Source organism: Stegostoma tigrinum, chromosome 4 (genome assembly GCF_030684315.1).
Source record: "Stegostoma tigrinum isolate sSteTig4 chromosome 4, sSteTig4.hap1, whole genome shotgun sequence".
In the NCBI taxonomy this organism is placed as follows: Eukaryota; Metazoa; Chordata; class Chondrichthyes; order Orectolobiformes; family Stegostomatidae; genus Stegostoma; species Stegostoma tigrinum.
Window position 1 is genome coordinate 122,630,627 of NC_081357.1, and position 26,943 is coordinate 122,657,569.

Consider the following 26,943-nt stretch of genomic DNA (forward strand, 5'->3'; position numbering starts at 1 on the left):
TATCTTAGCTTCTGGATATCTGCATGTAGGAGTTTCACTGGTAGGGATTTTTAATTAATCACATGTACTGTTACACACCTCTAGAGGAGGTTGTACTTGAACCGAGACCACCTGACTCAGGGACATCACTACTGCACCTCAAGAGCCCTAGATCGTCAGGGTAGATATCTTCTAATCAGCCTGCACAGGGATATTATTACAAGGCTGTGCAGTGGGTTAGACTTGAACCAAGCCTTCTAAATCAGAGTTAGGAAACCACTACGGCACCATAAGAGCCCTAGTTCTTCAGTGTGCTTCTAATCAATAGTTCAGAGATGGTACAACATTCCTTTTGGAGCATTTGGGACTTGAACCTAGGCCTTCACCATTTTGACTCCTCAGACACTGAAACTTTCGGGAGGCTTTTGACGAAGTCTTGTATGAGAGATTAATGAGTAAAGCCAAATCATAACAGTGGTGATGAGGGTTCCATTCCTTCCTGTGTGTCAGCACAGTTTTCTATCTAGGTGCAACTTCGTACAAGATTTTACCTTGAAACATTTTATTCGTGGTAGAATGCAATTGCTTGTGTACTTAATTCAAGAAAAATAATTGGAATTATCATGTTACACATTCCTCGGGTTGACTTTTTTCCTATCCCATAACTTCATAATTGTCCACTGTAAATTATATTTGTTATTTATTGGCCAATGCTGAATTGGGCAGGATAGGAATGAAAATTTCAATCGTTCCTAAAGATCTGTTGGCTGTAAGCAGGAAAATATCCATTCAAATAATTAGAAGTAGACTGTTAAAGTTGTTATTCCCCTCTCACATTGAAGCTTGGCAAACAATGCCTCAACTTTCTGAAAGCAAAATATTATCTTTTACAGCAGGATGCTGGTAATGATGAAGCAAGTTTAAGTGACAGCCAGACAGAACCACCGGCAAAACTGAGGCGAAGGAATGCTGACCCAGTTTCGAGTGATCTTTCAACTGAGCGCAGTCCACATAACAGTGGTCCGGCCGAAGAATGGTGTGGCTCAACAAGGCAATCCAGGTGAGAGGCATTCATAGCTCTTTGTATCCTAGTGATTATAGGAAGACCTGAGAGACCAATACAATACCGCTGTGCTACATTTCCTGAGATTATCTTGCTAATTGTATAGTTTGTTAAGGAAGATCCTTTTTTAAACTTAAAATTTCAAACTTAGACATAGTTGACGATGATTTGTTTCATAGTGCAGAACTAAAGCCTAGTTCCTTCATTATATTTCCTTTTCCATATCTTCTTGAAGCTTGTTTTTATTGCTTTTTAACTTCAATAACTAACTGGGATTGATAATCTTTGCCTTCTATTTCTCTTGGCTTAACCTTTTATGGTTCTAGTACTCATTCTTAATTGTTTGTTCGACCAGTAGAAATACTGATTCACTATTTGCCTCCTTTTAAAAGCTTCAATAGTTTTAAGTTAGATTAGTTGCCTTTTAACATTTCTTTCCTTTACTATATGGAGGTCTCCTTTTATTGTTTGTTTTTCATGATAACCAAACCCTTTATTCACTTATTGTTCCAATGAATCTTCTTTGTCATTTCATCTTTTTCATTACTTTTCTATCCTTGTTATGATGAAACTGTACACAATTCTTCCAACTCACGTGAAAACATCCAAATTGAGGTATACATTTTTCTTAATGATCATATTATTACTGGCAGCTTAAAAAGAATAAATAATTGCTCGTTTATGTACATACATGGAATTTATTTAATAAATTCCAGCCACTTCTCCAACTTGCTTGCAAGTGGCTGTCAGTTAAAAGGAAACACAGCTGTACATGTGCTATTAGCACTGAGCACCAGTGATAACCATAGCAACTACAGCTAGATCTTCTGTATTGTTAACATCACAAACAAATTGTACTTGCACTACATGGCTGACATGATTTATTTTTATAAAATCTCTGACTTATTCTTGGAGCCTGAATGTGAGTTCAATTGCTACACTCGTAAGCTACCATTAACGCCACCATGCAAGAATTAAATGCACAGCAGCTCCGCTATCAATTGGCAAGTGGCAGAGAAGTGTGAATGATGGCTGTTGTGGTGTAGCAGTAGTATTCCTACCTCTGAGCGAGAAGACTCTAGTTCAAGTCCCAACTGCTGCAGTGGTGTGTAGTAACATCTTTGAACAGGTTTACTTTGAAAAGTATCCAGGAGAAGAGTACTAAAATATAAACCAGCTCAGAAGTGGTTCGGAGACTGAAATGTTGCTGGACTTGTTGTTTGTAAGTAAAATGAATGCTGAAACTATTAAAGAGCAGAAGAGATGTTTTCTGTCTCCAGAGCAATTTATCAAAATTATTACCACCTTCGGTAACTTACTGGAATTTGGCTTAAAATCATTGCAGCTTTAATGAATATTTCAAGATACGCAATGATACTCCAGTTAATGGACTACTGCCAATTTAGAATAAATCTTCCTTCCACACTACACTAATAATTTTTATTTTTATCTTTCTCAGGTTAACTACTCGCGCAGGTGCTTCAATGCAAAATGGCCACAGTAGTTTGGGTAAGTTGCTTATAATGCAGTGAAAGGCAGTGTCTAAAGGGTAGACACTATTTCAAATGGATATATTTTCAGTTTAGGCTTGGCTCCTGGAGCTGAAGAAAAACCTGGTCAAGAAAGATCTGTTTTCTACGAGAATCAAGTGTAATCACAAGTGTTACACTAGTAAAAATCATACCTGCAGAGTATAGTCTCCTCTCTGTAACATATGGAGTTAAATAGCATTGCTCCAGCAACAGACAGAACTAACAGGGTTTGAAATGATGTGTTTGATTACACTGTATTTTCCCTCCTCTCTTTTCCTGTGCTGCTTCTCCTGCTGTTTACTTTTGCACTGATGTGCAGATCTAATTTTGACCATCATGACAAGTGCCATATTGTACATAAAATTTCAAGAAGTAGGAACTGAGTGACTTGCGTCTATTTGAAACATTAAGTCTGTTTCTCTCTCCAGAGATGCTGCCTGACCTGCTGAGTGTTTCCAACATTTTTAGTTTTACCGCATTCACAGTAATTTAAGGATCATCTAAGGGCATAAATAGAGATACGTGGGTATTATTTAATTGCCATTCCAGAATCATGGCTGCATGGTGACTAGGACGCACAACTGAATATTCAAGGATATCTGACATTTATGAAGGACAGCCATGAAGGAAAAGGATTTGGAGTTGCACTGATAGTACAGGATGGGATCAGTACCTCAATCAGGGAGGATCTCAGATCCTAGAAATAGTGTGGAATTAGTTTGGGTGAAACTAAGAATTAGCAAGGGGCGGCAGACATTGTTTGAATTTTAATTATAGGCCACCAAATAGTGGCGGTAGAGCAGACCATTGTGTTAATGGTGAAATGAGAGAGTAATGTAGCATGAGCAACACAGTTATCGTGGCTGACTTAATCTGCAATTGGATAGGGTAAACTAACTGAACACCAAAGTTGTAGATGGCTGGTTCATCGACTGTTGGGGCTGATTTTCCAGAGTTGCTTGTTGAGGAGTGTGGTGATTGGGATCAGGAAGACCTTGTTGACTACAAATTTCTTGGGCCTAGGTCAACAACCCCAATCAGGAAAGTCTTGGCAGACCAGTATAACCAGGAGATTACATTTGTGTAAATAAGTTTGTTGATAATCCACCACCAGGAAAAACACTCATGTGACTAAAGTCCAAGTCACAAGCACGGTTGTAGGGCACGGGCACCCAGGGGTGGTTCGGGATCCTGGGGCCAATGTGAATTTCCTACTGAACAGGGGTACACGGAGACAGGATTCCACTGCACACCTGAGCATCCTGTAATTCGTGCATAATGTCGGGACCAAGCACTGTTGCTTTAAGGCGATGAATGATGGTGGCACGAACCGGATGCCTACCACGGCCCTGGGGGGGAAACAAAATATAATCAGGAGATTAGAATCTCCTCAGTTGAGGACTGACTCCGAGCTGGCTGGCCACAACCAGTGCACTGTGCCCTAATAAATAAAGGGTGTCTTGGTGATGGGATCTGGCCTTGGTACAGTTATTTCAAGGAGCCAACTAGGAAAAATGCTATTATAATCTGGTATTATGTAATGGAAAAACACCTATTTAATAACTTTCTGAAAGAATCTTTCAGCTTGAGTGACTATAGCCTGACAGAATTTTATGTAATGTTTGAAAATGAGGTCATTTGTTCTGAAGCACGGGTATTAAATTTGAAGAAGCGAAGGCATGAGGCACAAATTGGCTAAACTGGATTGGGAAAATACAGTAAAAGGCATGTAGGCAATGGACAGTGTTTAAAGAATTTTGCATGACGCAGCAACTAAGCATTCATTCCTTCAAGGTGTGAAAACTCAATAGTGAGTAAAATGTGGGTATTGAAGGAAGTTAAGGATTATTAAAGGTAGAAAGAAAACTCATGAAATGGTCAGAAATAATAACTTCTGAGGATTTGCAAGTTTATAGAATGCAATAAAGATAGACCAAGAAGTTGAAATTGAAGGGGGAGAATAGAATGTAAGTACGAACTAGCAAAAAACATAAGAATGGACTGTTAAAGCTTCCATAGCTGCATATAAAGGTGATGTTTGACAATAATGAATGTTGGTCTATTACAGACAGTCAGGAGAATTTCCAGTGGGAAATAGAGAAATGACAGAGGGGCAAAATTATTACTTTTGCAGGGGAAGATACCATAAATCTCCTAGAAGCTGAGACCCAAGAGGAGTTGATGGAAATTAACATCAGTAAGAGTATTGCACTGGAACAATTAATGGGGCTGATAGTTGATAAATCCCAGAACCTGATGGTCTGCTTTCTGGGAATAGTTGAAGGAGGTGGCTACAGAGGCAGTTGATGCTTTGGTCGTTATCTTCCAAAATTTCATAGGCGCTAAACATTTCCTGGGTTTAGAAGGTGGCAGATGTCACTATTTAATTTGGGGACAGGAAAGAAAACAGCAAAATTTCTGCATCAGTTATTTGGAGATGGGATCCAAAGTTGCAGATAGTACGAAGCTCAGAGTGTATTGTAAGAAAAATATAAAGTGGCTTTGGGAGGAGTGAATAGTTAGAGCATGACAGATGGAATATAATGTGGCAGAATGAGTTATCCATTTCGGTAGAAAAAAACAAATGTGCGGAGTATTTCTTAAATGATAAGATATTGGAAAAAGAACACAAGAACTAGGAGCAGGAGAAGGCAATTCAGCCCTTCAAGCTTGCCTTGCCACTTGATATGATTGTGGCTGATCTCATTGCAGCATCAACTTACTCGCCTGTCTGTGCTCTATAACCCCTTTAATCTATTACTAATTAAAAATCTATCTGTCTCCTCCTTAAATTTACTCACTGTCCCAGCATCCACCACAGTCTGGAGTAGTGAATTTCACAACCCTTTGAGAGAAGTATTTTCTCCTCATCTCTGCTTTCAATCTCCCACCACTTATCATTTAAAACATATATTTGCAACAGACTGCATCTGCCTTTCAACAGCATCACATATCTATGTATTAAGTACAACCACTTCAAGATATGTAAATCAACTCATAACTGACGTTGATCCTTTGCTCAAAAGTTCTCAGAAATCCTGGAAGTCGACGTGAAAGCCAAGAGGATGGGGACCATACTCACATGAATGGTGACTCAGAGGTTAGAAGAAGTGGTCGAGCAAGGAGAAATAAATTTGAAACCCTCAACCAAAGCCTCTTGTTTGATCAGCTGGTAAACAGGTATCGTAGTTGTCTTGTAGTTCCATTACCTTGAAGTACCATTTAAAGTATCTTTCTGTCTTCTTTAGGTCGTACTGTAAGCGGTGAGTTCAACCCTGTTTAATATATAAAATGGGAGAATTCAGTGTTTGTTTATTAAATCAATTATTTGCCATTTTCTCAAAAGAAGGTGTCAGGTATGAATCAAGAAAGCAAAGATTAGAAGGAACATTATCCAGGCTGCACCTCTATTTTCTTGCAAGTGGTTGAGAGATGACACTGGTAGATCATCGACCTGCACATTTGGCTTTGAAATAAGGTGTACCGAAATACCTTAAACAAATATTTGGTTTGGTTTCTGTGCCTTGGCATTCTGTATTGTAGTGCTTCCGTGTGGTGTAGAAATAATGATGATAATTTTCTACACAGCACATGCTTAATCTGTAGTTTACTAATAGGTTCTGAGCAGATTTTGACTACTTTATGGGGTATTAAAGGGTATTAAGTACTTGAAACTGGAGTCAAATTGTGCAACTATATCATTTCCTTTGCTGGAGGACATTCATAAGTCAGGTAGTTTTTATGGCAGCAGATGGCTTCCAAGGTATCTTTTCCTCACATCAGCTGACAAGATTTACTAGATTTTGTTGACTTCGCATTCACAGTTTGGTGAGGTATGATTTCATTTCTTGAACTTTAGATTGCAAGTTCACTACCATAACCAAACAACGTGTGTGTGTGTGTGTGTATATATATATACAGGCACAAACAATATGAACGATTGCTACGCAACTTTCAGTTCCGTGGTTCCAGTTATAGCTCGTCAGTGTGAAGGTGTTCAGGCTTCCAGGGTTGCATTACCTACCTGACTCCTTTTTAAAGTTCCTTATTTCATGAACCAATTTGTAATTCTGATATCCAACTTTGCTACCTTAAGTCCCAAGCCTAAATCAAATACCCACACAAGCCTTGACATTAGGTACTACCTGTATTAAGAGTCATAGAGATGTAAAGGATGGAAACAGATCCTTTGGTCCAACTCGTCCATGCTGACCAGATTTTCTAAATAAATCTAGTCCCATTTGTCAGTATTCAGCCCATTTACCTCTAAGCCCTTCCTATTTTATAAAGTTATCCAGATGCCACTTAAGTGTTGTAATTGTGCCAGCCTCCACTACTCCTAGCTCATTTCATACATGCACCACCCTCTGCGTGAAAAAGTTTCCCCTTAGTTCCCTTTTAAATCTTTCTCCCCTCACCTTAAACCTATGTCCTCTGGTTTTGGACTCCCTCACACTGAGGGAAAGACATTGTCTATTTAGCCTATCCATGCCCCTCATGATTTTGTAAACCTCTCCCCTGAGCCTCTGACACTCCAGGGAAAATAGCCCCAGTCTATTCACCGTCTCTCTAGAGGTCAAACCCTCCAACCCCAGCAACGTTCTTGTAAATCTTTACTGAACCCTTTTAAGCTTCCTATAGCAGGGAGGTCAAAATTGTGATCAGGACTTGTCATCCCCAAACTCCAATTCCTCACACTTGACGTACCCAGTTCCTTAGCTTGTTTTATTTTGTGCATAATATTCAGGGACACATTTTGAAAGCATAATTTTAAAAAAATGTATTTGTATTATGTGAATCCAGTACTGCAGAAGCTGTACTGCAAGAAATGGATAACATCACTAGTAACATTAGACAGAGCAGAAGACCGGGCGAAGTGGAGCGTCTCAGGATGTGGACAGATACAGAGTTCGTAAGTATCTGCTCTTTTAATGAGTCAGTGGGGAGCATAATTCTGAAGATATAGCTTTTTGCTTAACACAGCACAAGTATGATTTTAAAATTGCCAGATTAATGTCGGTTTTGAATACTTTAATGCAGGTGGTAAGTTCAGAATGGAGAAGAATGAGCACAGGCAAACTGGGGGGGGTTTCTTTTGAAAAGAATATTGTAAATTGCAAATGGATTGCATAATACCTGTTAAAACCAGCAAAAATTTTTCACTAACTTCTGTCATGTCCACATTCTATTTGTTTTCACTATTGCTTTTTCACACATTTTTAATACAATTGTTTTACTGTAGCTCAGATTATGAGGATGACAGTACAGAGTGGATGGCAAGTTAAAATAATATTATTGAATGTGTTTAAAGTTTGGAGACAATCAGGATGGCAGATGCTGGAAGCCAGAGTCTATAGGTGTGAGGCTGATAAAGCGTAGCAGGTCAGATAGCATCCAAGGAGCAGAAAAGTCATTGTTTCAGGCCAATAACCCTTTGACAGGACTGGCGAAGGATTTTGGCCTGAAACATTGATTTTCCTGCTCCTCAGATTCTGTCTGATCTGCTGTGCTTTTTCAGCCTCACACCAATGTTTAAAGTCTTTTTGTATGTATTTCTCCTGATAGTTCAGTATATAGACTGAGTGTATAGGCGTTATCAAGCTGTGCATGGCAGGAGTGAGTTTTGATCCTTAGTTAGTAGTGAGTTAGCACACAGTATGAATCACAGTTGACTTCCATATTTATGGGCTAGTGAGGTGTGGTGGTAAAGAAAATCGAAAATAACCAGATCCCTGCTGAAAACAACATGATGTTGGATGACATCATTAAATTCAACTATGATGATTCATAGCTCAAAAGTTTGCTGACACTGAGCACAGATCAGAGCTCAAACTTGGAGCCATACTATTTTACTTGGATAAGTCCTGCATGAGCTAGAATTAGAGTTAATGGGAACTGCAGATGCTGGAGAATCCAAAATAAAGTGTGAAGCTGGATGAACACAGCAGGCCAAGCAGCATCTTGGGGCTGAAACGTCAGCTTTTGTGCTCCTGAGATGCTGCTTGGCCTGCTGTGTTCATCCAGCTCCACACTTTGTTATCTTGAGCTAGAATCAGTGCTTTTTTATTTGGGTTTGCAGCTTTTGTAAATGCACGATCATGTTGCCTAATTGATTGCATAACTTAGATTCATTTCTAAATACCTTTCTTGTTTTATCAGGATAATACAGTTCAGAGTTGATTGAGATGGAGTCGGAGCTTCAAACCCTGCGGCACATGGGGATGGGGAGAGTTAACTGTGTTTCGGGGGCAGTCACACCTCTTAGATTAACTAGCTCAAATTGGTCAGTGGTCAGGGACAGGAGTGTGTGACTATGCTGGTAGAGTGATCCAGGAAGTAATGCTGAAACAACCCTTGTCTAATAGATTTGAGATTCTTGCTTCCTTTTTGAATGAGAGTGGGGCCTGTGTGGTAGATGAGCGAATTGACCATAGCATTGTGGTACAGGGAGTCATTCAAGGAGGAGAAAAAAAAATGTGGTTGTAATCAGATATAGTATAGTCAGGGGGGTAGACAGTCTACTGGAGAAGAATGGAGCAATTCCAATTGGACGGGCTGCACCTGAATCATGCTGGGACCAAAGTCCTGGCAAATTGCAGTGCTGAGACTGTGGACAAGGCTTTAAACTAAATGGGGGAGCGGGGGGGATTCACTTGTATGGAAAATTATGAATGGTGTGAGAGCGGTGAGCAGAAATTATTAAAGTTTCTAGAATAAGTAATAGGACAGAGAATATGGAAAGGGTCAGGATGTAACTTCATGCATAGCAGATACAGGAACAGCTATGATAAGGAAACTGAGAGTATTGTACTTAAATGCAGACAGTACATGAAACAAGTTAAATAAGCTTATACTACAGATTGAAATGAGCAGGCATGTTATGGTTGTCACCACAGAAAGAGCTGTAATGGGGGTCAAAGCTGTGAACTCCTTATGTAAGGATACACGCCTTATCTAAGGGACAGGCAGATGTGCAGAGGAAGTGGAGTTGGCTTGTTAGTAAAAAAAGTGAAATTAAGGAAGGATGTGTTAACTTTTAAGGGTATCCAGAGAAGGTTTACAAAAAAAAATCCTGGGGTAAAGGGTTTGTCGTATATAAGAAATGGTTGAGGACTCTTGAGTCTGTACTTGATGGAGTTTATAAGGATAATGGGGGGGATCTTATTGATAATTACAGAATACAGAGAGGCCTGGATTGAGTGAATGTGGAGAAGATGTTTCCACTAGTAGGAGAGACTAGATCCTGAGGGCATAGCCTCAGAATGAAGGGATGACCCTTTAGTACTGAGATGAGGAGAAATTTGTTCAGCTAGAGGATGGTTAATCTATGGAACTCTGCCACAGAAGGTTGTGGAGGCCAAGTCATTGAGTGTATTTAAGACAGAAATAGATAGCTTTTAATTAATAAGTGGATCAGGAGTTACGGAGAGAAACAAATCAAACATGATCTATTGGCAGAGAAAATATGAATGACCTAATTCTGCTTCTATAACCTATGGTATTTTGGCTGCTTGTCTACTTCACAGGGCAGTTTAAGTCAACCACATTGTGTTGGTGAAGTTGCATGTAGGCTTGACTGGATAAGCATGGCAGGTTTTCTAAGGGCCATTATGAATCAGATGGGTCTTTACAGAAATATATGATAGCTCATGGTCACCATGATAGAGAGACTACTTATCAATTTCAGTATGATTAGTTGAACTTTAGATTCCACTAACTTCTTTGGTTTAATTTGAGTTCTAGGTATCAATTGAACATGGCTTTTTCTTAAACTAATCATTTATTTGTATTGTTAGATGATGGATATGTACTAGAACCTAAAGTTTTGTATTAAAATTTGCTGATTCATAGGCTTGTCAACTGGGTTGATCAAGATCTTTTCCACAATGTGGCAGTTTTTAACTGAGTGAGAGTTTTGCATCACTAGTTCATCTGGGAGTTGTGGAGAGAACTCATGGTAGATTTCCCCCAGTTGCCTTTGTTTAGGTTAAATTGATTTAGTAATGATATTTGTTTGTTCCAAGAGTGATGTTTTTCTGTTTAATTCTGACTATTGGAAGACTTAAAGGCATAGAATCACACAGCGCAAAAACAGACGCTTCAGTCCAATCAGTCCGTGCTGTCTAGACATCCCAATCTGACAGTATCCCAATTGCCAGCATTTGCCCCATATCCCTCCTGAACACTTCCTATTCGTATACCCATCCAGATGCTTTTTAAATGTTATAATTATACCTATCTCAACCACTTTCTGTGGCAGCTCATTCCATATGCGCACTACCCTCTGTGTGAAAACGTTACCTCTCAGATCCTTTTTATAAACCTATGCCCTCTACTTTTGAACTCCCCCATCCTAGGAAAAATTCCTTGGCTATTCACTGTTATCATGCCCTTCATGATATTCTAAACCTCTTTAAGGCCTCTGATGCCCCAGAGGTAAAGAGCTCCAGCCTATTTGCCACAGCCTATAACTCAAACCCTCCTGATGTGGCAACATCCTTGTAAATCTTTTCTGCACCCTCTCAAGTTTAACAGCATCTTTCCTAATCAGTTTTTGCCTTTCCAAATGTATGTAAACCCTGTCGCTCACAATCCTCTCCAACAACTTGCCTACCACTGACGTAAGGCTCACTATAGTTCCTTGGCTTTTCCGTATAGCCTTTTTTCAATAATGGCACCACATTAGCCAACTTCCAGTCTTCTGGCACCTCACCTGTGACTTTCGATGATGCAAATGTCTCAATAAGGGGTTCAGCAATCTCTTCTCTACCTTCTCACCAAGTTCTGGGAAACAGCTGATCAGCTCCCAGGGATGTATGTACCTTTTATGCATTTTAAGACCTCCAGCACCACCTCTTCTGTAGTATGGACACTTATCAAGACATCACTATTTATTTCCCTATCTTTCTTGTCCTCCTCCGCAGTAAATATGGATGTGAAATATTTTCATCTCTCCCCCATCTCCTGTGGTTCCACACATAGAAGGCCCTCTTGATCTTTAAGGGTCCCTATTTTCCCTCTGGTTACTCTTTTGCACTTAATGTTCTTATAGAACCATTTTGACTTTACCTTAACTCTATTTTCCAAAGCTAACCCATGTTTTCTTTTTACCCTCCTTCTCTCAAGTAAACTCCTACTCCCCTTATCCTTAAGGGATTCACTCGATCCCAGCTGTCTATACCTGACGTATGCCTCCTTTTTCTTGACCAGAGCCTCAATTTCTCTAGTCATCCAGCACCCCCTATGCCTACCAGCCTTGCCCTTCACATGAACAGGAACATACTGTCTCGGAACTCTGATTATCTCATCTCATCTCATCTCATTGTTAAAGGCCTCCCACTTCCTGACTATCCCTTTACCTGCAAATAGCCTGCCCCAGTCACCTTAGGAAAGTTCCAGTCTAATACTGTCAAAATTCACCTCTAACTTTTAGATCAGGTCTAGCCTATTCCATAACTATTTTAAAACTAACAAAATTATGGTCACTTGCCCCAAAATGCTCCCCCACTGAGATCTCAGTCATGTGCCCTGCCTTATTTTCCAACAGAAGGTTTTATTGCTCCTTCTCTATAGGTGCATCCATGTGTAGAGAGTTTTCTTGTACACACTTAACAAATTCCTGTCCATCCAAGCCCTAAATACTATGACAGTCACAGCCTATGTTTTAAAAAGTTAAACGTCCTTACCATTATAATCCTATTACTCTTAAAGATATCTGAAATATCCTAACATATTTACTTCTCAATTTCCCGCTGACAACTGGGGCGTCTGTAATACAATCCCAATGAGGTGATCATCTCTTTCTTATTTCTCCGTTCCACCAATGTAACTTCACTGGACAGTCTCCCTGGAATATCCTACTTAAGTGCAGCTGTAATGTTATCCCTAACCAAAAATACCATTCCCCCTCCTTCCTTGCCTCCCTTTCTATCCTTCAATTGCATCTGTACCCCAGAACATTCAGCTGCCAGTCCTGTCCATCCCTGAGCCATGTTTCTGTAAATGCTATGATTTCCCACTCCAGTGTTCCTAACTATGCCCTGAGTTCATCTGCCTTACTTTTCAGGCCTCTTATGAAGTAAGTGCGATTTAATTTATTAGTCTTGCCTTGTTCTCTGCCGAGCTGTTGGTTGTCTTGCCTTGCTCCTTTTATCTACTGTACCAGCCTCTGTCTTTTCTCTCTTCTCACTTAGTTTGATTTCTCCTTCCTTGCCCCAACTAGTTTAAAGCCTCCCAAGTACCACTAGTAAATCTCCCTGCAATGATATTGGCCCATTTCCAATTCAGGTGGAATCCATCCCACTCAAGCAGGTCATTTCTGCGAAGAGATCCCAATTGTCCAGAAATGTGATTCCTTGCTCCCTGCACTAGCTCTTTAACTCTGCATTCATCTGCTCTATCCTTCTATCCCTATTCATAGAATCCCTACAATGTGGAAACAGGCCCTTTGGACCAACAAGTCCACACCGGACCTCAGTGCATCCCACCCAGACCCATTCCCCATAACCCACCTAAGCTACACATCCCTGAATACTATGGGCAATTTAGCATGGCCAATCCACCTAACTTGCACATCTTTGGGCTGTGGGAGGAAACTGGAGCACCTGGAGGAAACCCACGCAGACACAGGGAGAATGTGCAGACTCCACACAGACAGGCACCTGAGGCTAGAATCGAACGTGGATCCCTGGTGCTGTGAGGCAGCAGTGCTAACCACTGTGCCACCGTGCTGCCCCCTCGCTATTCTCACAAGTACGTGGCACTGGTAGTAGTCCAGATATTACTACCCTCAAGGACCTCCTTTTTAACCTCCTGCTTAGTTTCCTGTATTCTCTCTACAGAGCCTTGTCCCTTTCCCTGCTTATGTCGTAGTACCAAGTGCACAATGACCTCCTGCTGGTCACTCTCCCCTTTGAGAATATTCTGCATCCTCTCTGGGATACCCTTGACCCTGGTACCAAGGAGACAACACCCCATCCTAATGTCTTGCTAACTGTCGCACAAGCATCCGTGTGCGCCCTGGACTTGAAAGTCCCCTGTTGCAATTGATGGCTTGGAAGGTAACATATCTGTCATCACTTTAGATCCAGTCACAGTACCAGGATCCTGACTGTCACGGCTATACTCCCTTGAGAGGCTGTCCCCCGCTAACAGAGTACTAAACAGCATACATATTGAGATGAGGATAGCTGCAGGAGTCTCCTGCACTGCTTGGCTATCTACCATTTCTAGCGGTCAACCGTCTACCTGACTTTATCTTCTCCCTCTGAAATTGCCATCCATCTCACCCCCTTGCTCTTATGAACTCCTCATTGCCTCTGACCAATCCATGTGGTCTGATAGGCTTCACAACCAAGCGCACTTCTTCCAGATGACATCTCCAGAAACATTCAAATTCTTTCTGATCTCCCACGTCTGACAGGAAGAACACATCACCCTACGAAAAGACTTGTGCTGTTTGATAATACAATGAAAATATTAATTTGTAACAGTTCTGTCTGCGTTTTTTCTGTAATAATTTGTCATTTGGTAATCTATCTATAACCTTAATTATAGGAAAATATGGATATGTATTCCCGTGTGAAGAGGAAAAGGAAACCTTTAAGAAGAAACATGTATGGAATGCCTATCCATGTTGAAGAAGCTAGTGAAGGAGAAGAGGAGGAGGAAGAAGAAGGAAGTGAAGGTACAGTATGTATATTTTATTTGAGTAAAGCTTTCTTTATTTTTAATTTGTTTCACTTGCCATCTCTCGTCTTGATCCTCAATGATGAACAAAGGAATATATTTTATTCTTATTTTCATTGCTGCTGCTACTTATATTTTATGCTTGGAATCAACATTTTTGTAAGAGTGACGAGAGGACGATGTTGATTTCTTTTTTGGCTGAGGCCCTTTTGGGAAAAATGCAGTTGCTTGCCTCTGTTCAGATTTTCACTACAATGATGTAACTGAGATCGAGAGTTAAGTGTGGATGTTGAACCTGTATTTCACCACATTGGAACATCAGTATACTGGGCACCAAAGTATATCACCATCTCTTAACCACATATTTGAGTTACAATATTCTGAATGTTTGTTTCATGTGGTGCCTTTTATTTGATCATAATGCTGTGAATAGCTCAGTGTAAATATTTTGTCTTTGATTAATGTTTGGAATCGTGTTTGGCCAGTGTAATTGATCACAAACTGCCACTTCGACAGTTGCTATCAAAAAGTAAGTATCTAAGTCTGAGTTTAGGGTGCTAGATGGGTAGCAGGGTAGGGGTACCAACTGAGTAGCACTTGTGTAAGATAACACATCGCAAGGTGGGAGACCCCTTGGGTCTGAAGTGGGGTGGACCACATCATGCCTGGAAGGAGGGAAGTGGGGTTTGAGTCCTGGGAGGAGCAGAAGTGGCTCTGATCTCCAGCAGGGAAAGGGGATGTATGGCCTGGAGTGAGGTAAGGTGTTGGGTCCCAGTGGAGGCAAGAGAGTTCCATGTCAGGGTCTGAAGTACATGGAACTGGTCTGATCAGAGTGTAGTTGAGGGTGTGTGAGGTAAATATGGGGTCAGTTGAATAGTTACTGACTGTGCTTCTTGGTACAGCTTTTACCGAGTAGTTATTTACTTAATTTCATCGTGAACCTCAAAATTCTCCCATTTTAATGGATTGTTTTGGATGGTTTTAAACATATATAAATTGCCTGGCAGAATCTTTAAGTTCCTGGGCAATTTCTTTGGAGTAGGCTGTGATAGGAATTCTGCAAGGTCTTCATGTGCAGCTCCCATGCAATAATGACTGTTTGGACATCAAGAAAGTCAGGCTGATATCTAAAAAGAACTTGAAAAATAAATCACCCAAACCTAGAGCTGTAACTTTGAATTGATTGTATATCCTTTCCTGTCTTATTGATTATGGAATATTTTGCATGTGACTTTAACTTCAAGCAAAAATGTTTTGCTTAATAACTAATGACTATAACTTGTTGAATTTGGTAATTGCAATGATAGAAACAATCAAAATCAAAATGTATTTTGAATAGAATCTCAGGAAGAAGAAGAAGATGGTGATGAAGTTGAAGAGGCTGAAGAAAATGACAGGCCGTATAACCTGAGGCAACGGAAGGCGGTGCAGAGATACCAAGCTCCTCCAATCGGTAAAAGTGATTTAAAATAATATGATTTTTGTGGATGGCTGTGAAAACTGCAAGTGCTGTCTCTCGGTAAAGAGCATGTATGTGCAAAGAGGCCCGCAACATCAGGCAAGGGAAGGAAAGCAGCAGCCAGTCTTCGTGATGACGCTGCTGGAAGTTTGCAGGAAATTCTGTGTGATCCAGCACTTGGTAGACAGAAACACCTCCCACATTGACTGTGAGTGAGCAGGGCAAGATTGTGAGGTCCTGTGAAGGTCCGCTGCAGCAGTGAAGCCCAAGCTTCAGCATTGACCAAGTGGCTATCCGTGGATGAGTCGCTGACAGGAGCCAGCAGCTGGTGACAGATTCAGGGAAGAGAGGAAAAGGCAGGAGAGACAGCAGCAGCCCTGGCCTGTCATGGACATGGCTCCTGGCTCTAGAAACAAGGATGGAATGACTGGGGTGAGGGTGGTCTGCAGGGCAGGAATGAAAAGTGGGAGGTTAGCAGCGAGGTGAATGTCGGGTATTAACAATCACGTCAGCGCATATACAGGGACTTCCTGGAACCTGTTGTGGCCAGCTGATGTCATGAGCATATGTGGGGCTGTTTAAACATTATTGGTAATCATTCAATTTGTGAAGTCATGTAATGCTCAGAGGCACAGTGATTTTTCTTTGGTCTCATCAGATTATTCAATAGTCTTGCAATAATTTGCAACATTACATAGCTGTCTTGTCTTCTCTAACTTCAGTGATGTATGCTAGTCCAGATTTTAAATAATCTAAAGTAAACTTTATTTGGTAGACCATGGTTTTAAACATTGTGAAAGGTTCAGTCAACTTGCTTTTAGTTAAAATGATATCCATGAAAATTAACTTCTGGAAAATAGCTATAATTTTATAGAATGGTAAGTAAAAAGCTCAGGCAGAAAAATAAGGTATTTATTTTACATACACCCATATAAATTGCTTTGTATATATGTGCCTATTTTCAGTGTCACAAGACATTGTACCCAAGCTGACAGTTCATTTAATTGTAGGAATTAATTTGTGATTTTAGAGCCTGTCCATCGAAGACAAAGACAAAGCACACTATTTGATACACTCAGATCTCCTGCTCGAAGGAGTCACATCAGGTAAAAAAATTAAAAACAAACTTAACAAAGTATACTTGCCAAAATCAAAACTTGCCAAATTGACTTGTAAAAATTGAGTAAACAGTACACGTTTTACTTATTTCTCATGTTTACCAGCTTAGATGGTAGATGAGTAGCAGCGTTTTCAGGGAACATACGATCATAAACGACAAAAGAATAAGCAGTCTGGATCAACAAGCATGCTCCATAGACATCTTTTCAATTGGTCATCTAAATTGCTGACTTTTTTTCTTTGTTTTAAAAAGGAGAAAGAAGCATGCAATCCACAGCAGTGACACCACATCGTCATCTGATGAAGAACGTTTTGAAAGAAGAAAATCTAAAAGCATGGCAAGAGCCAGAAATAGGTAAAGTTTAGCAGTAGAGATCTTTATGCACTTTTAGGATCTGAGTAATTGATTTTCACGTTTTAAAAGAACTGTGCATTCTGTCAAAGCAAAATCAAAATAATTATATTAAAATTTAGAATTGCATTTGTAATTTCTAAATTAGTTAGAAGGTAGTTGATCAAGTTGTGCATTGCAAATAATAAACTAATGAAATAAATTTCCTCTACGCGCTGTATATTAAGTGCTCAAAATATTTAAGCTGTTGAGCTTAGAAACTGTTGTTCTATAATGTGCAAATAGTCAATGAGCATTGGTTTTCAGACAAGTAAAGTGGGGTCTGGTGTTTATAGTCCCTAGTGTTGAAATAAATAAAAAGGATGTGATTTATTTGTTGAGCAGTCTTAATCCAATTCTTAGCAGTGTCGTTTATTTCTCCTTATTTGGAATTAACTACATTCCTGTTCTTTCAGACCTCAGAAGTGCTGATTTACTAAGTGGAATGTGATTATACTGATAGCATAGGAATTTCTCCTCTTGGATTTGGCCATAATAGAGAACTTTTAATTTGGAGCTAACTGTGCTGTACTGGAAACAGTTATTGGCAGTGCGATCAAGTGGCATATATTGTTAACCTGCTCAGAGAGGATCTCTTTGGGTTTACTGGGTCCACTTGGTCCAAGCAACTTTACAGCCTTGGGCAAATATGAAAAAAAAAGCTGAATTGCAGAGCTGAGGAGAGATTGCATGCCTAGGACATCAAGGCAGCATTTGGCTGACTGTGGCATCAAAGAGTACAGGTGAAGCTCAAGTTAATGAGGAGCAGTTTACAGAAATCATTATGAAACTCAAATGAAAATGGTTATGTTTGTTGCAGGCTGATCATCCCAGTTCTAGTACATCGGCTGAAGAAACTTTTTCAGCAGTGTCCAAGGCCTTACTATTTTCAGCTGTTCCATCAAGGGTCGCAATGAATATTTTTCACTAGTTGCACAGTGTTTGGTTCTATTTGCTGCAATCAGAATGTGTTTGAGTTTGGATTAACATATTGCAAGTAGAAATTTGCACCATGCAGGTTCTTCATGCCTAACAGAATCTAGCCAGTTCCCAATGACCTAAAACAAGATTGTCACTGTTGAAACACCACCTGAAAAAGCTTGAGGATCATTGTGACCCAGAAAATTAACCAGAATAAATAATGTGGTTACTAGAATAGGTCTTTGACTAGGTATTTTGTTTTGAATTAGCTTACTGCTTTACTCCCCAAAGCCTTTCTGTCATTCGCAAGATGCAAGCGGGAGTGCAGTGGAGTTATCTCAGTTTCCTGGACAAGTGCAATTCCAGTAACGCTGGCAACTTGATGCCACCAAGGTCAAAGCTGCCCACATTCCTGACGTCTCATTCACTACATCCTTTTGATGCAGGGTGTTCCATCTATGAGATGCACTAAAGTAACTTGCCAAGGCCCTTGAGCAGCACTTTGCAAACCTGCAATCCACCTAAAAGGACACGGGCAACAAGTGCATGAAAGATACACCACTTGGAAGATTCTCCCCCCTAATTCTCTCAATTCTGACATGGCAATATTCCACAGTCGCTGCCTGGTTCTTCTGGCAACCTGAAAGCACTGTGAGTGTATTGAAGCAGATGGACTGCAATGCTTCAGGAAGGCTGTTCAATGACACTTTCTTAAGGGCAGTTGGGAATAGGCTATAAATGCTGTCCTTGCCATTGATGCGATGTTCTGTGAACAAAGAGAAACAGATTTTTCCAGCCATATGTCTCTCATCTTGCTGAGCAAACAGTGTAAATTAAAATTTAAAAAGAAACCTTTCTGAAAAAAAAAAGTTGGTAGGGTTTGGAAGTTTTCAGAAAAGTTGTAAGCAGTGTATTTACTAAACAGGTGTCTTCCGATGAACATTAGAACAGAAGATTTAACGAGTGAAATCCTTAGGGAGCGGGTCAAAGTTGGTGCCAGTTTGGCTGATGTAGATCCAATGCACTTGGATGCATCAGTAAGTATTGTTTTTTTTTTAAAAGCTCTTGTATAAAATTTGTTGCATAATACTTTGTTTTAATGTGAATTCGGAAATTCGGACAGTGTTTTGCAGTATAGTCCAATGGCACGTGATCGGTCTGTTAATTCCAAAATGGTTGGCCAGCAAGAAGTTCAAGACCAGAATATGCTCTGGGCCAGTCCCAAAATCAGACTGTGCTCAGTTGTCCAATCTTAAATTTCCTTTGAACTTCCTTTTTAACTTCTACATTATCTTCGCTATGCTCCTGGATTGAGGCATCACCCACCTCATATAAAGCAATGTTTTAAGCCTATATGTACCTCCTGGTCCTGATATTTGTGATGAATTCCAATGTATTATCTAAGTCACTTATCAGACTAAACGGTCCCATGGTTTCAACTTCTGAGATGCTTTGAGCTAGGTATCAATTTAGCTGCTGTTTTTTGCACTGCTTGTGTACTTCAGTGGTGTTACTGTGCTACTGCTTCATTATCATCGTGTGAAGTGTTTTTTTTTGCAGTGTTAAAGGTGCTATATGTTGTTGTACCCCTTTCCTCTGGCTTCTTCATATTGAAGTCAGTCTGCCTTGCTTGATGTTGCTATATATCTAGTTTTGGGTTGTGGTGAACTATTGCTCAGTACCCCTAGATTCTCCTCCTGGTTTGTGCCTACAGCTGATTGAGCAGTTTATGTTCTTTGCTATTTATTCCTTTCCTGGACTCATTGAATAAGAGGTGTTCATAACTAAATCCAGTTCTCATCTATTAGATGACTTTCTGAACCTTTCCTGATCTGTGTATTTAATTTTTGGATTTTGTTGTTTACATTTTTTTGCTCCTCTTAATGTTTGGTGCCCATAGCTTTGATATCTGAACGTGGCAATGAGTTATTTATTTAATTTGTGTGTGTGTGTGTGTGTGTGTGTGTGTGCGCGCGCGCGCGCGCGTGCACGCGTGCACACAGTGGCCCAGACAAATCCCAGCGCCACACTGTTAGTAAGCTCTGTCAAGATTCTTAATGTGGGTTGCAAAAGTATCTATTACTCTGCTGATGAGAGTTGATTTGCTTGAGAAAAAAAACTGCTCATTGGTGACAGTACTGATAATATTGCCCAGAAAGCTACAAGAGGGATATTTCACAAACCCTTGAGTTCAGAATTGTAAATTAGCATGAATTCTTACAAATCTCATAGAAGCATATACACAGATTTGGAATCTGAGATGCAGATTTATAGCTGCTGATATTTGGGAAAGTATTGGAAAATAGTAATGTATAATTTAAGAAAGGAGAACCATAGAATGAGAGTAAATTACCAAGAAATGCGATATCAGGTAGTAAAGGCATTTTACAACAGGTAGACAGCAGAAAAACATTCCCTTTTAAAGGATAGGATTGGGGGATCCATGTGAAATGAGGAAATAGCACAGAATTCGAAATTTATAAACAATCACGATCACTAGAGAAAAAGTACTAAGCAATGATTTGGAAGTAGATGTTCCAAAAATAAGAAGGTAAGATGTGAGGAAACTGCAAGAACTCTACAAAAAGACAAGCTACGTAATTGACATAAATTTGACAGACGGTAAATTTGAGAAAATGAGTTTATGGGAAAGTATACAAGCGAATTATTATACAAATGGGGACAAGTTTCAAAGTTCTGAGATAAGGAGGATAACCTAATGAAGAAACTTCAAGCAAACTGGGCAGACATTTATTGGCATTTAGGAGAAATAGAGCTGATTTTACTGAAACATAAGATTGAGTGGACTTGATATGGAGATGCTGAGATGTTTCTGCTTATAAAGGCACTTAGATCTCTGGGCACAGTTTCAGAAGAAGGATCATCCATTTAAGGTGGATCGAAGAAGGAACTTTTTTGAAGATTTTGCATATTTGATCCTCCTTTGGGGAGCTGTAGATGTTGTTGTTCAGGATATTCAGAATGGACCTTGATTTTAATGGTAGTGAGGAACAGACAGCAAAGTGGAGTTAAGGTCAAGATCAGATCAATAGTGATTTAATTGAATGGTGGACGCTCAAAGAGTGAATTGACTACTTCTGGTCCAATTTCTTTCCAGTTTCAGTTACATATCGGTAATGTGAACAAATCTTAGTAGCACAGATTCAGAGATGACGAATTTTCACTTCTTACAAAGTTACCAATCTTTCTTTCAACAGGAGAATAAGTCATCTTGAAACCCCAATCAAGACAAAACAGGCTTTTTGCTCATAGCCTTGTGAATCTTCTATCTCTGGTGCCATTGACCAAACAGTGCTTTCGTGCAATTTCTTTCCTTTGCAATGGTTAAATTATTTGAATGCAACCTATATCTTTGCACTGTTTAGTGAACTTGATCACAGCTTGTGGCAAGGTTTATTGGTTTGTTTAACGATGCAGTTTAATCTTAAAATTCTTCTGAAGTTGCCAACTTTGCATTTGGTAAATCTGTTAACATATTATGTTCTCAATACTCATGTTATAGCTGACTTTATGTACCATTTTTATTCAGTTACTGTTTTTCACTCTTCAATGAAGCTGTTCAAAATCAAAGCCACTGAGCTGCATGATTGCTCATTTAATTTTTACGGTCTTTCTTTTATTAGGTGCGGTTTGATAGTGTGGGAGGGCTTAGCCAGCACATTCAAGCTCTCAAAGAAATGGTTGTTTTTCCTCTGTTGTACCCTGAAGTATTTGAGCGATTCAAGATTCAACCACCAAGGTATGTATTCTTCAAGGTCTTTGGAATTGATAAATTTGACAAATTAGTCAATCCAAATACCAGATATATACTGAGATTTGTAATACAAAAAACACTTGCTAAAAATAAGCTTCATCACATATGCATTGCACTTTGTATGAACTGTCTCCCTCCACTTGTAGACCTTGGAGTATGTATCTGCTGGGAATTATGTTCATTTCATCTGATATTATTACCTTACTAACTGTAAACTTCTAAATTGAATTCCTACTGGACTTGTTTAAAAATTTGCTCTGGATAGGTTTTTTTGTAAAACGTACTTCTTTTTTAATTTACTGTCACGTTTTGTCTGATTTTACCTCTGAAGAACTTTGGGAAACTTTTTTACAACTGAGAGGTGATAGAAACTCAAGTTGTTCTGCTGGTAATGACCTGAACATTGTTTCTCACTGTAGCCAAGACATTTTATCGCATAGTAACACATTGCGTCTTGTTGCACAGGTAATGGCACTGAAAATTTTGGAAGCTAAAGTATAATTTTTCAAGCATACTCCTGCCATAGAGGCTGTAGAATAGGTGCATGTGCTACTTAGTGTTTTGCTACAGTCCTCTGCCATGCAGTCTGCAGTTTCTACTGTTTCACATTTTTTTCCCTGTGGCGTCCACTGGCAGTATTTTTTGAGATTTCTAGTGCTTCTGCTTGCAAGTGCAATTCTTTGTGGCTGCAGCATAACCTCGCGGCTCTTAAACTCGATTCCCCCTGTTAATAAAGCCAAAACACCATATGCTTTCTTAACAACCTTATCCACTTGGGTGGCAACTTTGAGGGAGCTATGCACTTGAACACCAAGATCCCACTGTTCCTCCATACTGCCGAGAATCCTGCCTTTAATCCTGTATTCAGCCTTTAAGTTCGACCTTCCAAAATGCATCACTTCGCATTTACCCAGGTTGAACTCCATCTGCCATTTCTCAGTCCAGCTCTGCATACTGTCAATGTCTCGCTGAAGCCTGCAATAGCCCTTGATACTATCAACGGCACCTCCAATCTTTGTGTCATCACCAAACTTACTAACCCATGCCTCAACCTCCTCATCCAAGTCATTTATAAAAACTACAAAGAGCAGAGTCCCAAGAACAGAGCCTTGCAGGACACCACTCAGCACTGACCTCCAGGCAGAATACTTACCATCTACGACCATTCTTTGCCTCCTGTCAGCCAAGCAATTTGGAATCCAGACAGCCAAATCACCGTGTATCCCATACCTCCTGACTTAATGAATGAGCCTGCTGTGGGGAGCCTTATCAAATGCCTTGCTGTACACCACATCCACTGCTCGACCCTCGTCAACCTGTCTCGTGACCTCCTCAAAGAACTCTATAATATAGATTTGTGAGGCATGACCTGCCCCTCTCAAAGCCATGCTGACTCCCTTTAATCACGCTATGCTTTTCCAAATAGTCATAAATCCTATCCCTCAGAACTCTTTCCAAAATCTTGCTGACCACAGATGTAAGACTGACTGGTCTGTAATTTCCAGGGATTTCCCTATTCCCTTTCTTGAAAAGAGGAATAACATCTGCCTCCCTCCAATCTTCCGGTATGAAAATATATTTAGTTTCTACATGCACATGTATCACAGTGCAAGCCTAATAATCTTAAACAGGCTTCTCGTCTAATTCTTAGCGCAGGGAGAATTATTTAGTAAATAATGGCAAATTCATTTCTACTGTTGGACATGGTGTTCTGAGGTCTGCAAGTATGGGTTAGTTGAACATGATTAGCCTGCTGCATATTGCAAATGGTCAGAGGGGTGTGTTGTCTCAGTTGTCAGCCGGCATCATAAGAACATAAGAAATAGGAGCAGGAGCAGGCCATCTGGCCCATCAAACCTGCTCTGCCATTCAGTAAGGTCATGGCTGATCTCTTGAACTCAGCTCCACTTAACTGTCTGCCCATCAGGCATCAAACATTGCCACTGAAACATCAATCATATTGCTCACTTGTGTGTAAGCAAAATGTCGTTTTGGCTTGACAGTAGCATCTGCTGGTTTATTCAGTGCAAAGTAACCAATCACTAATGTTAAACTGACTTGAGTCTTTACTTGAAGCAGGGGAATTTTCCATTTCCCAGTCTTCTGGCACATACCCTGTGTCTGGTGACAATTGGAAAATTAAGGCAAACCAGTTCACTGTTTTCATTCCTGTTCCTTCAGCAGTGTTGCATGCATTTGCTGTCCTTGTCCTTTGAAGTGGCAGAATTTACAAGTTTGGTCAGCGCTATTGAAGGAATTTTGGCAAGTTGCTGCAGTGAATTTTGTAAATGTCCATGTTCGGTGTCCATGTACACAGATCCTTGAAAGTTGCCACCCAGGTTGACAGGGCTGTTAAGAAGGCATACAGTGTTTTAGCTTTTATTAATAGAGGGATCGAGTTCCGGAACCAAGAGGTTATGGTGAAGCTGTACAAAACTCTGGTGCGGCCGCACTTGGAGTATTGTGTACAGTTCTGGTCACTGCATTATAAGAAGGATGTGGAAGCTTTGGAAAGGGTGCAGAGGAGATTTACTAGGATGTTGCCTGGTATGGAGGGAAGGTCTTACGAGGAAAGGCTGAGGGACTTGAGGCTGTTTTCATTAGAGAGAAGAATGTTGAGATGTGACTTAATTGAAACACATAAAATAATCAGAGGGTTAGATAGGGTGGATAGGGAGAGCCTTTTTTCCTAGGATGGTGACGGCGAGCATGAGGGGGCATAGCTTTAAATTGAGGGGTGAAAGATATAGGACAGATGTTGAGGTAGTTTCTTTACTCAGAGAGTAGTAAGGGAATGGAACGCTTTGCCTGCAACGGTAGTAGATTCACCAACTTTAGGTACATTTAAGTAGTCATTGGACAAGCATATGGACGTACATGGAATAGTGTAGGTTAGATGGGCTTGAGATCGGTATGGCAGGTCGGCACAACATAGAGGGCTGAAGGGCCTGTACTGTGCTGTAATGTTCTATGTTCTGTGTTGTAAATGGTACATGCTGCTGCCATTGTGTTAGTGGTAAACATAACTCTACTTTAATGACCACCTTTAGCTTAAGCTTCTTTCTCTTGATTGGTGTCAAACATCACGAGTGTTGGGCTGCAGTAATCCAGGCAAGTAGTGTTTTTTCATACTCCTAACATGTTTCTTATAGGTGGTGAACAGGCATTTGGGAGATAGGTGAGTTACCTGCTGCAGAATCCCCAACCTCCGATTGTTCTTGTAGCTACTTCATTCATACAGCTAGTCCAGTTCAGTTTCTTGTCAGTGGTAGCCCCCAGGATGCTGTAGAAAAAATTGTAAATATAATACCGTTAAATGTTGTGGATGATGGTTACATCTTTTTTGGAGATGATTATTGCCTGGCACTTGTGGGTGATCCATGTTTCTTGCCACTTCCTGGCCAAAGCCTGAATGTTGCCCAGGTCTTCCTGCATGTGGTAGTGGCTGCTTCAGTATGCGAGGAATTGTGATTGTTGCTGAAATTTGTATCATCATCCCCACTTCTGTTGTGATGATGGTGGGAGAGTTCTTCTTGAAGAAGATTGAGATGTTTGGGCCTAGGGCACAATACTGAGGAACTCCTATAATGATGCCTCGAAACTGAGATGATTGACCATCAACAACAACAACTGTCTTCCTCTGTGGTATGACTTCAGCCAGCATACAGTCTGTAACTCTCAACAAGATTTCTTTTGCCTGCAGTTTTGCTAGGGCACCTTGACACCGTAATCCAGCAAATGCTCCCTTGATGTCAAAGATAGCCTCTCACCACACCTCTGCAGTTTAGCCCTTTCTATGTGTTTGAACTAGGGCTGTAATCAAGTCAGAAACTGAGTAGCCCTGGCAGAACCTGCACAGTGAGCAGGTTATTGCTGGACACATACCACTTAATAATACTGTGAGCAAACCTTTGACGTTGTTGATAATCAAGAATAGACTGATAGAATGGCAATTGGCCAGGTTAGATTTGTTTTTTTTTTGGACAGCATTTACTGGACAATGTTCCACGCTGTTGTGTAGATGGCAGTATTACATCAGTACTGGAACAACTTAACTAGGGGTACCAAGAATTTTGGAGAAGTCTCACAGCAATTACCAAAATGTTGTCAGAATCCAGAGTCTTTACAGCGTCTAATGTCTTCAGCTGTTTGTTGATATCACAGAAGTGTTACCTCGCAGAAGGAGGCCATTTGGCCCGTTGTGTCTACATCATTTCTCTAAATTAGCATCATGACTTAGGGCCATTTGCTTTCCTGTTTCCACATACCATTGCACATTTATTCAGATCAACTAATCAATTAATGCCCTCTTGAATGCCTCAATTGAACCTGCCTTTTCCTTTCTTCAGGTAGCGCATTCCAGACCTGAGTGACTTGTTACGTGATAAAGTATTTTGCTCCATAGCATTTGCTTTTTCTTTGCAAATTACTTCAAGTCTGTCACCTTTTGGCCTTAATCCTTTTATGACTGGGAATAGTTTCTCCTTACCTAATGTATCCAGACCCCTCATGATATTGGAAACTTCTATCAGATGCCCTCTGAGACTTCCTTCTATGGAGAACAGTCTGAAACTCTCCAATTTGTCTTCAAAACTGAATTCTCTTTGCTGGATCCATTCTTGTAAATCTCTTCGACACTCCTACCATTCACATCCATCCTATAGTGTCGTTCCCAGAACTGTACACACTGCTGCAGCTGAGATCTAACAAACATTGTGCAGAAGTTCAGTATCACCTCTTGACTGTTGTACTCTATGCCCCTATTAATAAAGCCTGGGATATATTATGCTTTATTAGTTGCTCTCTCTACTTGTCCTGCCACTTTAAGTGATTTGTATGAGTATACACCCAGGTCACACTCACCGGCGCTACTTTAACATTGATAAAGCACAGTGAATGTTCCAAAAAAAACCATGACTTGCATGATTAAAATGTAAAAATATGGCTCAGTAGTCTTAGTCAAAACTAAATTTAAGTAATTTTGCAGTGTTATTACGTAAGCAGTATTTAATTACT

General features: G+C 40.2%; 1 protein-coding gene across 2 annotated transcripts in view; it reads left to right on the plus strand.

Moving 5' to 3' along the window:
* The window catches only part of atad2b (ATPase family AAA domain containing 2B), a 125,325-nt gene that overhangs the window by 27,939 nt on the left and 70,443 nt on the right, over nucleotides 1-26,943 (plus strand). For both annotated transcript variants that reach the window (XM_048530670.2, XM_048530668.2), the window contains exons 2-11: nucleotides 873-1,039; nucleotides 2,502-2,551; nucleotides 5,601-5,754; nucleotides 7,378-7,486; nucleotides 14,131-14,260; nucleotides 15,602-15,715; nucleotides 16,752-16,827; nucleotides 17,094-17,195; nucleotides 19,078-19,189; nucleotides 21,797-21,912. In XM_048530670.2, the coding sequence (XP_048386627.1) occupies nucleotides 873-1,039; nucleotides 2,502-2,551; nucleotides 5,601-5,754; nucleotides 7,378-7,486; nucleotides 14,131-14,260; nucleotides 15,602-15,715; nucleotides 16,752-16,827; nucleotides 17,094-17,195; nucleotides 19,078-19,189; nucleotides 21,797-21,912 (1,130 nt within the window). The remainder of the gene's footprint in view (nucleotides 1-872; nucleotides 1,040-2,501; nucleotides 2,552-5,600; nucleotides 5,755-7,377; nucleotides 7,487-14,130; nucleotides 14,261-15,601; nucleotides 15,716-16,751; nucleotides 16,828-17,093; nucleotides 17,196-19,077; nucleotides 19,190-21,796; nucleotides 21,913-26,943) is intronic.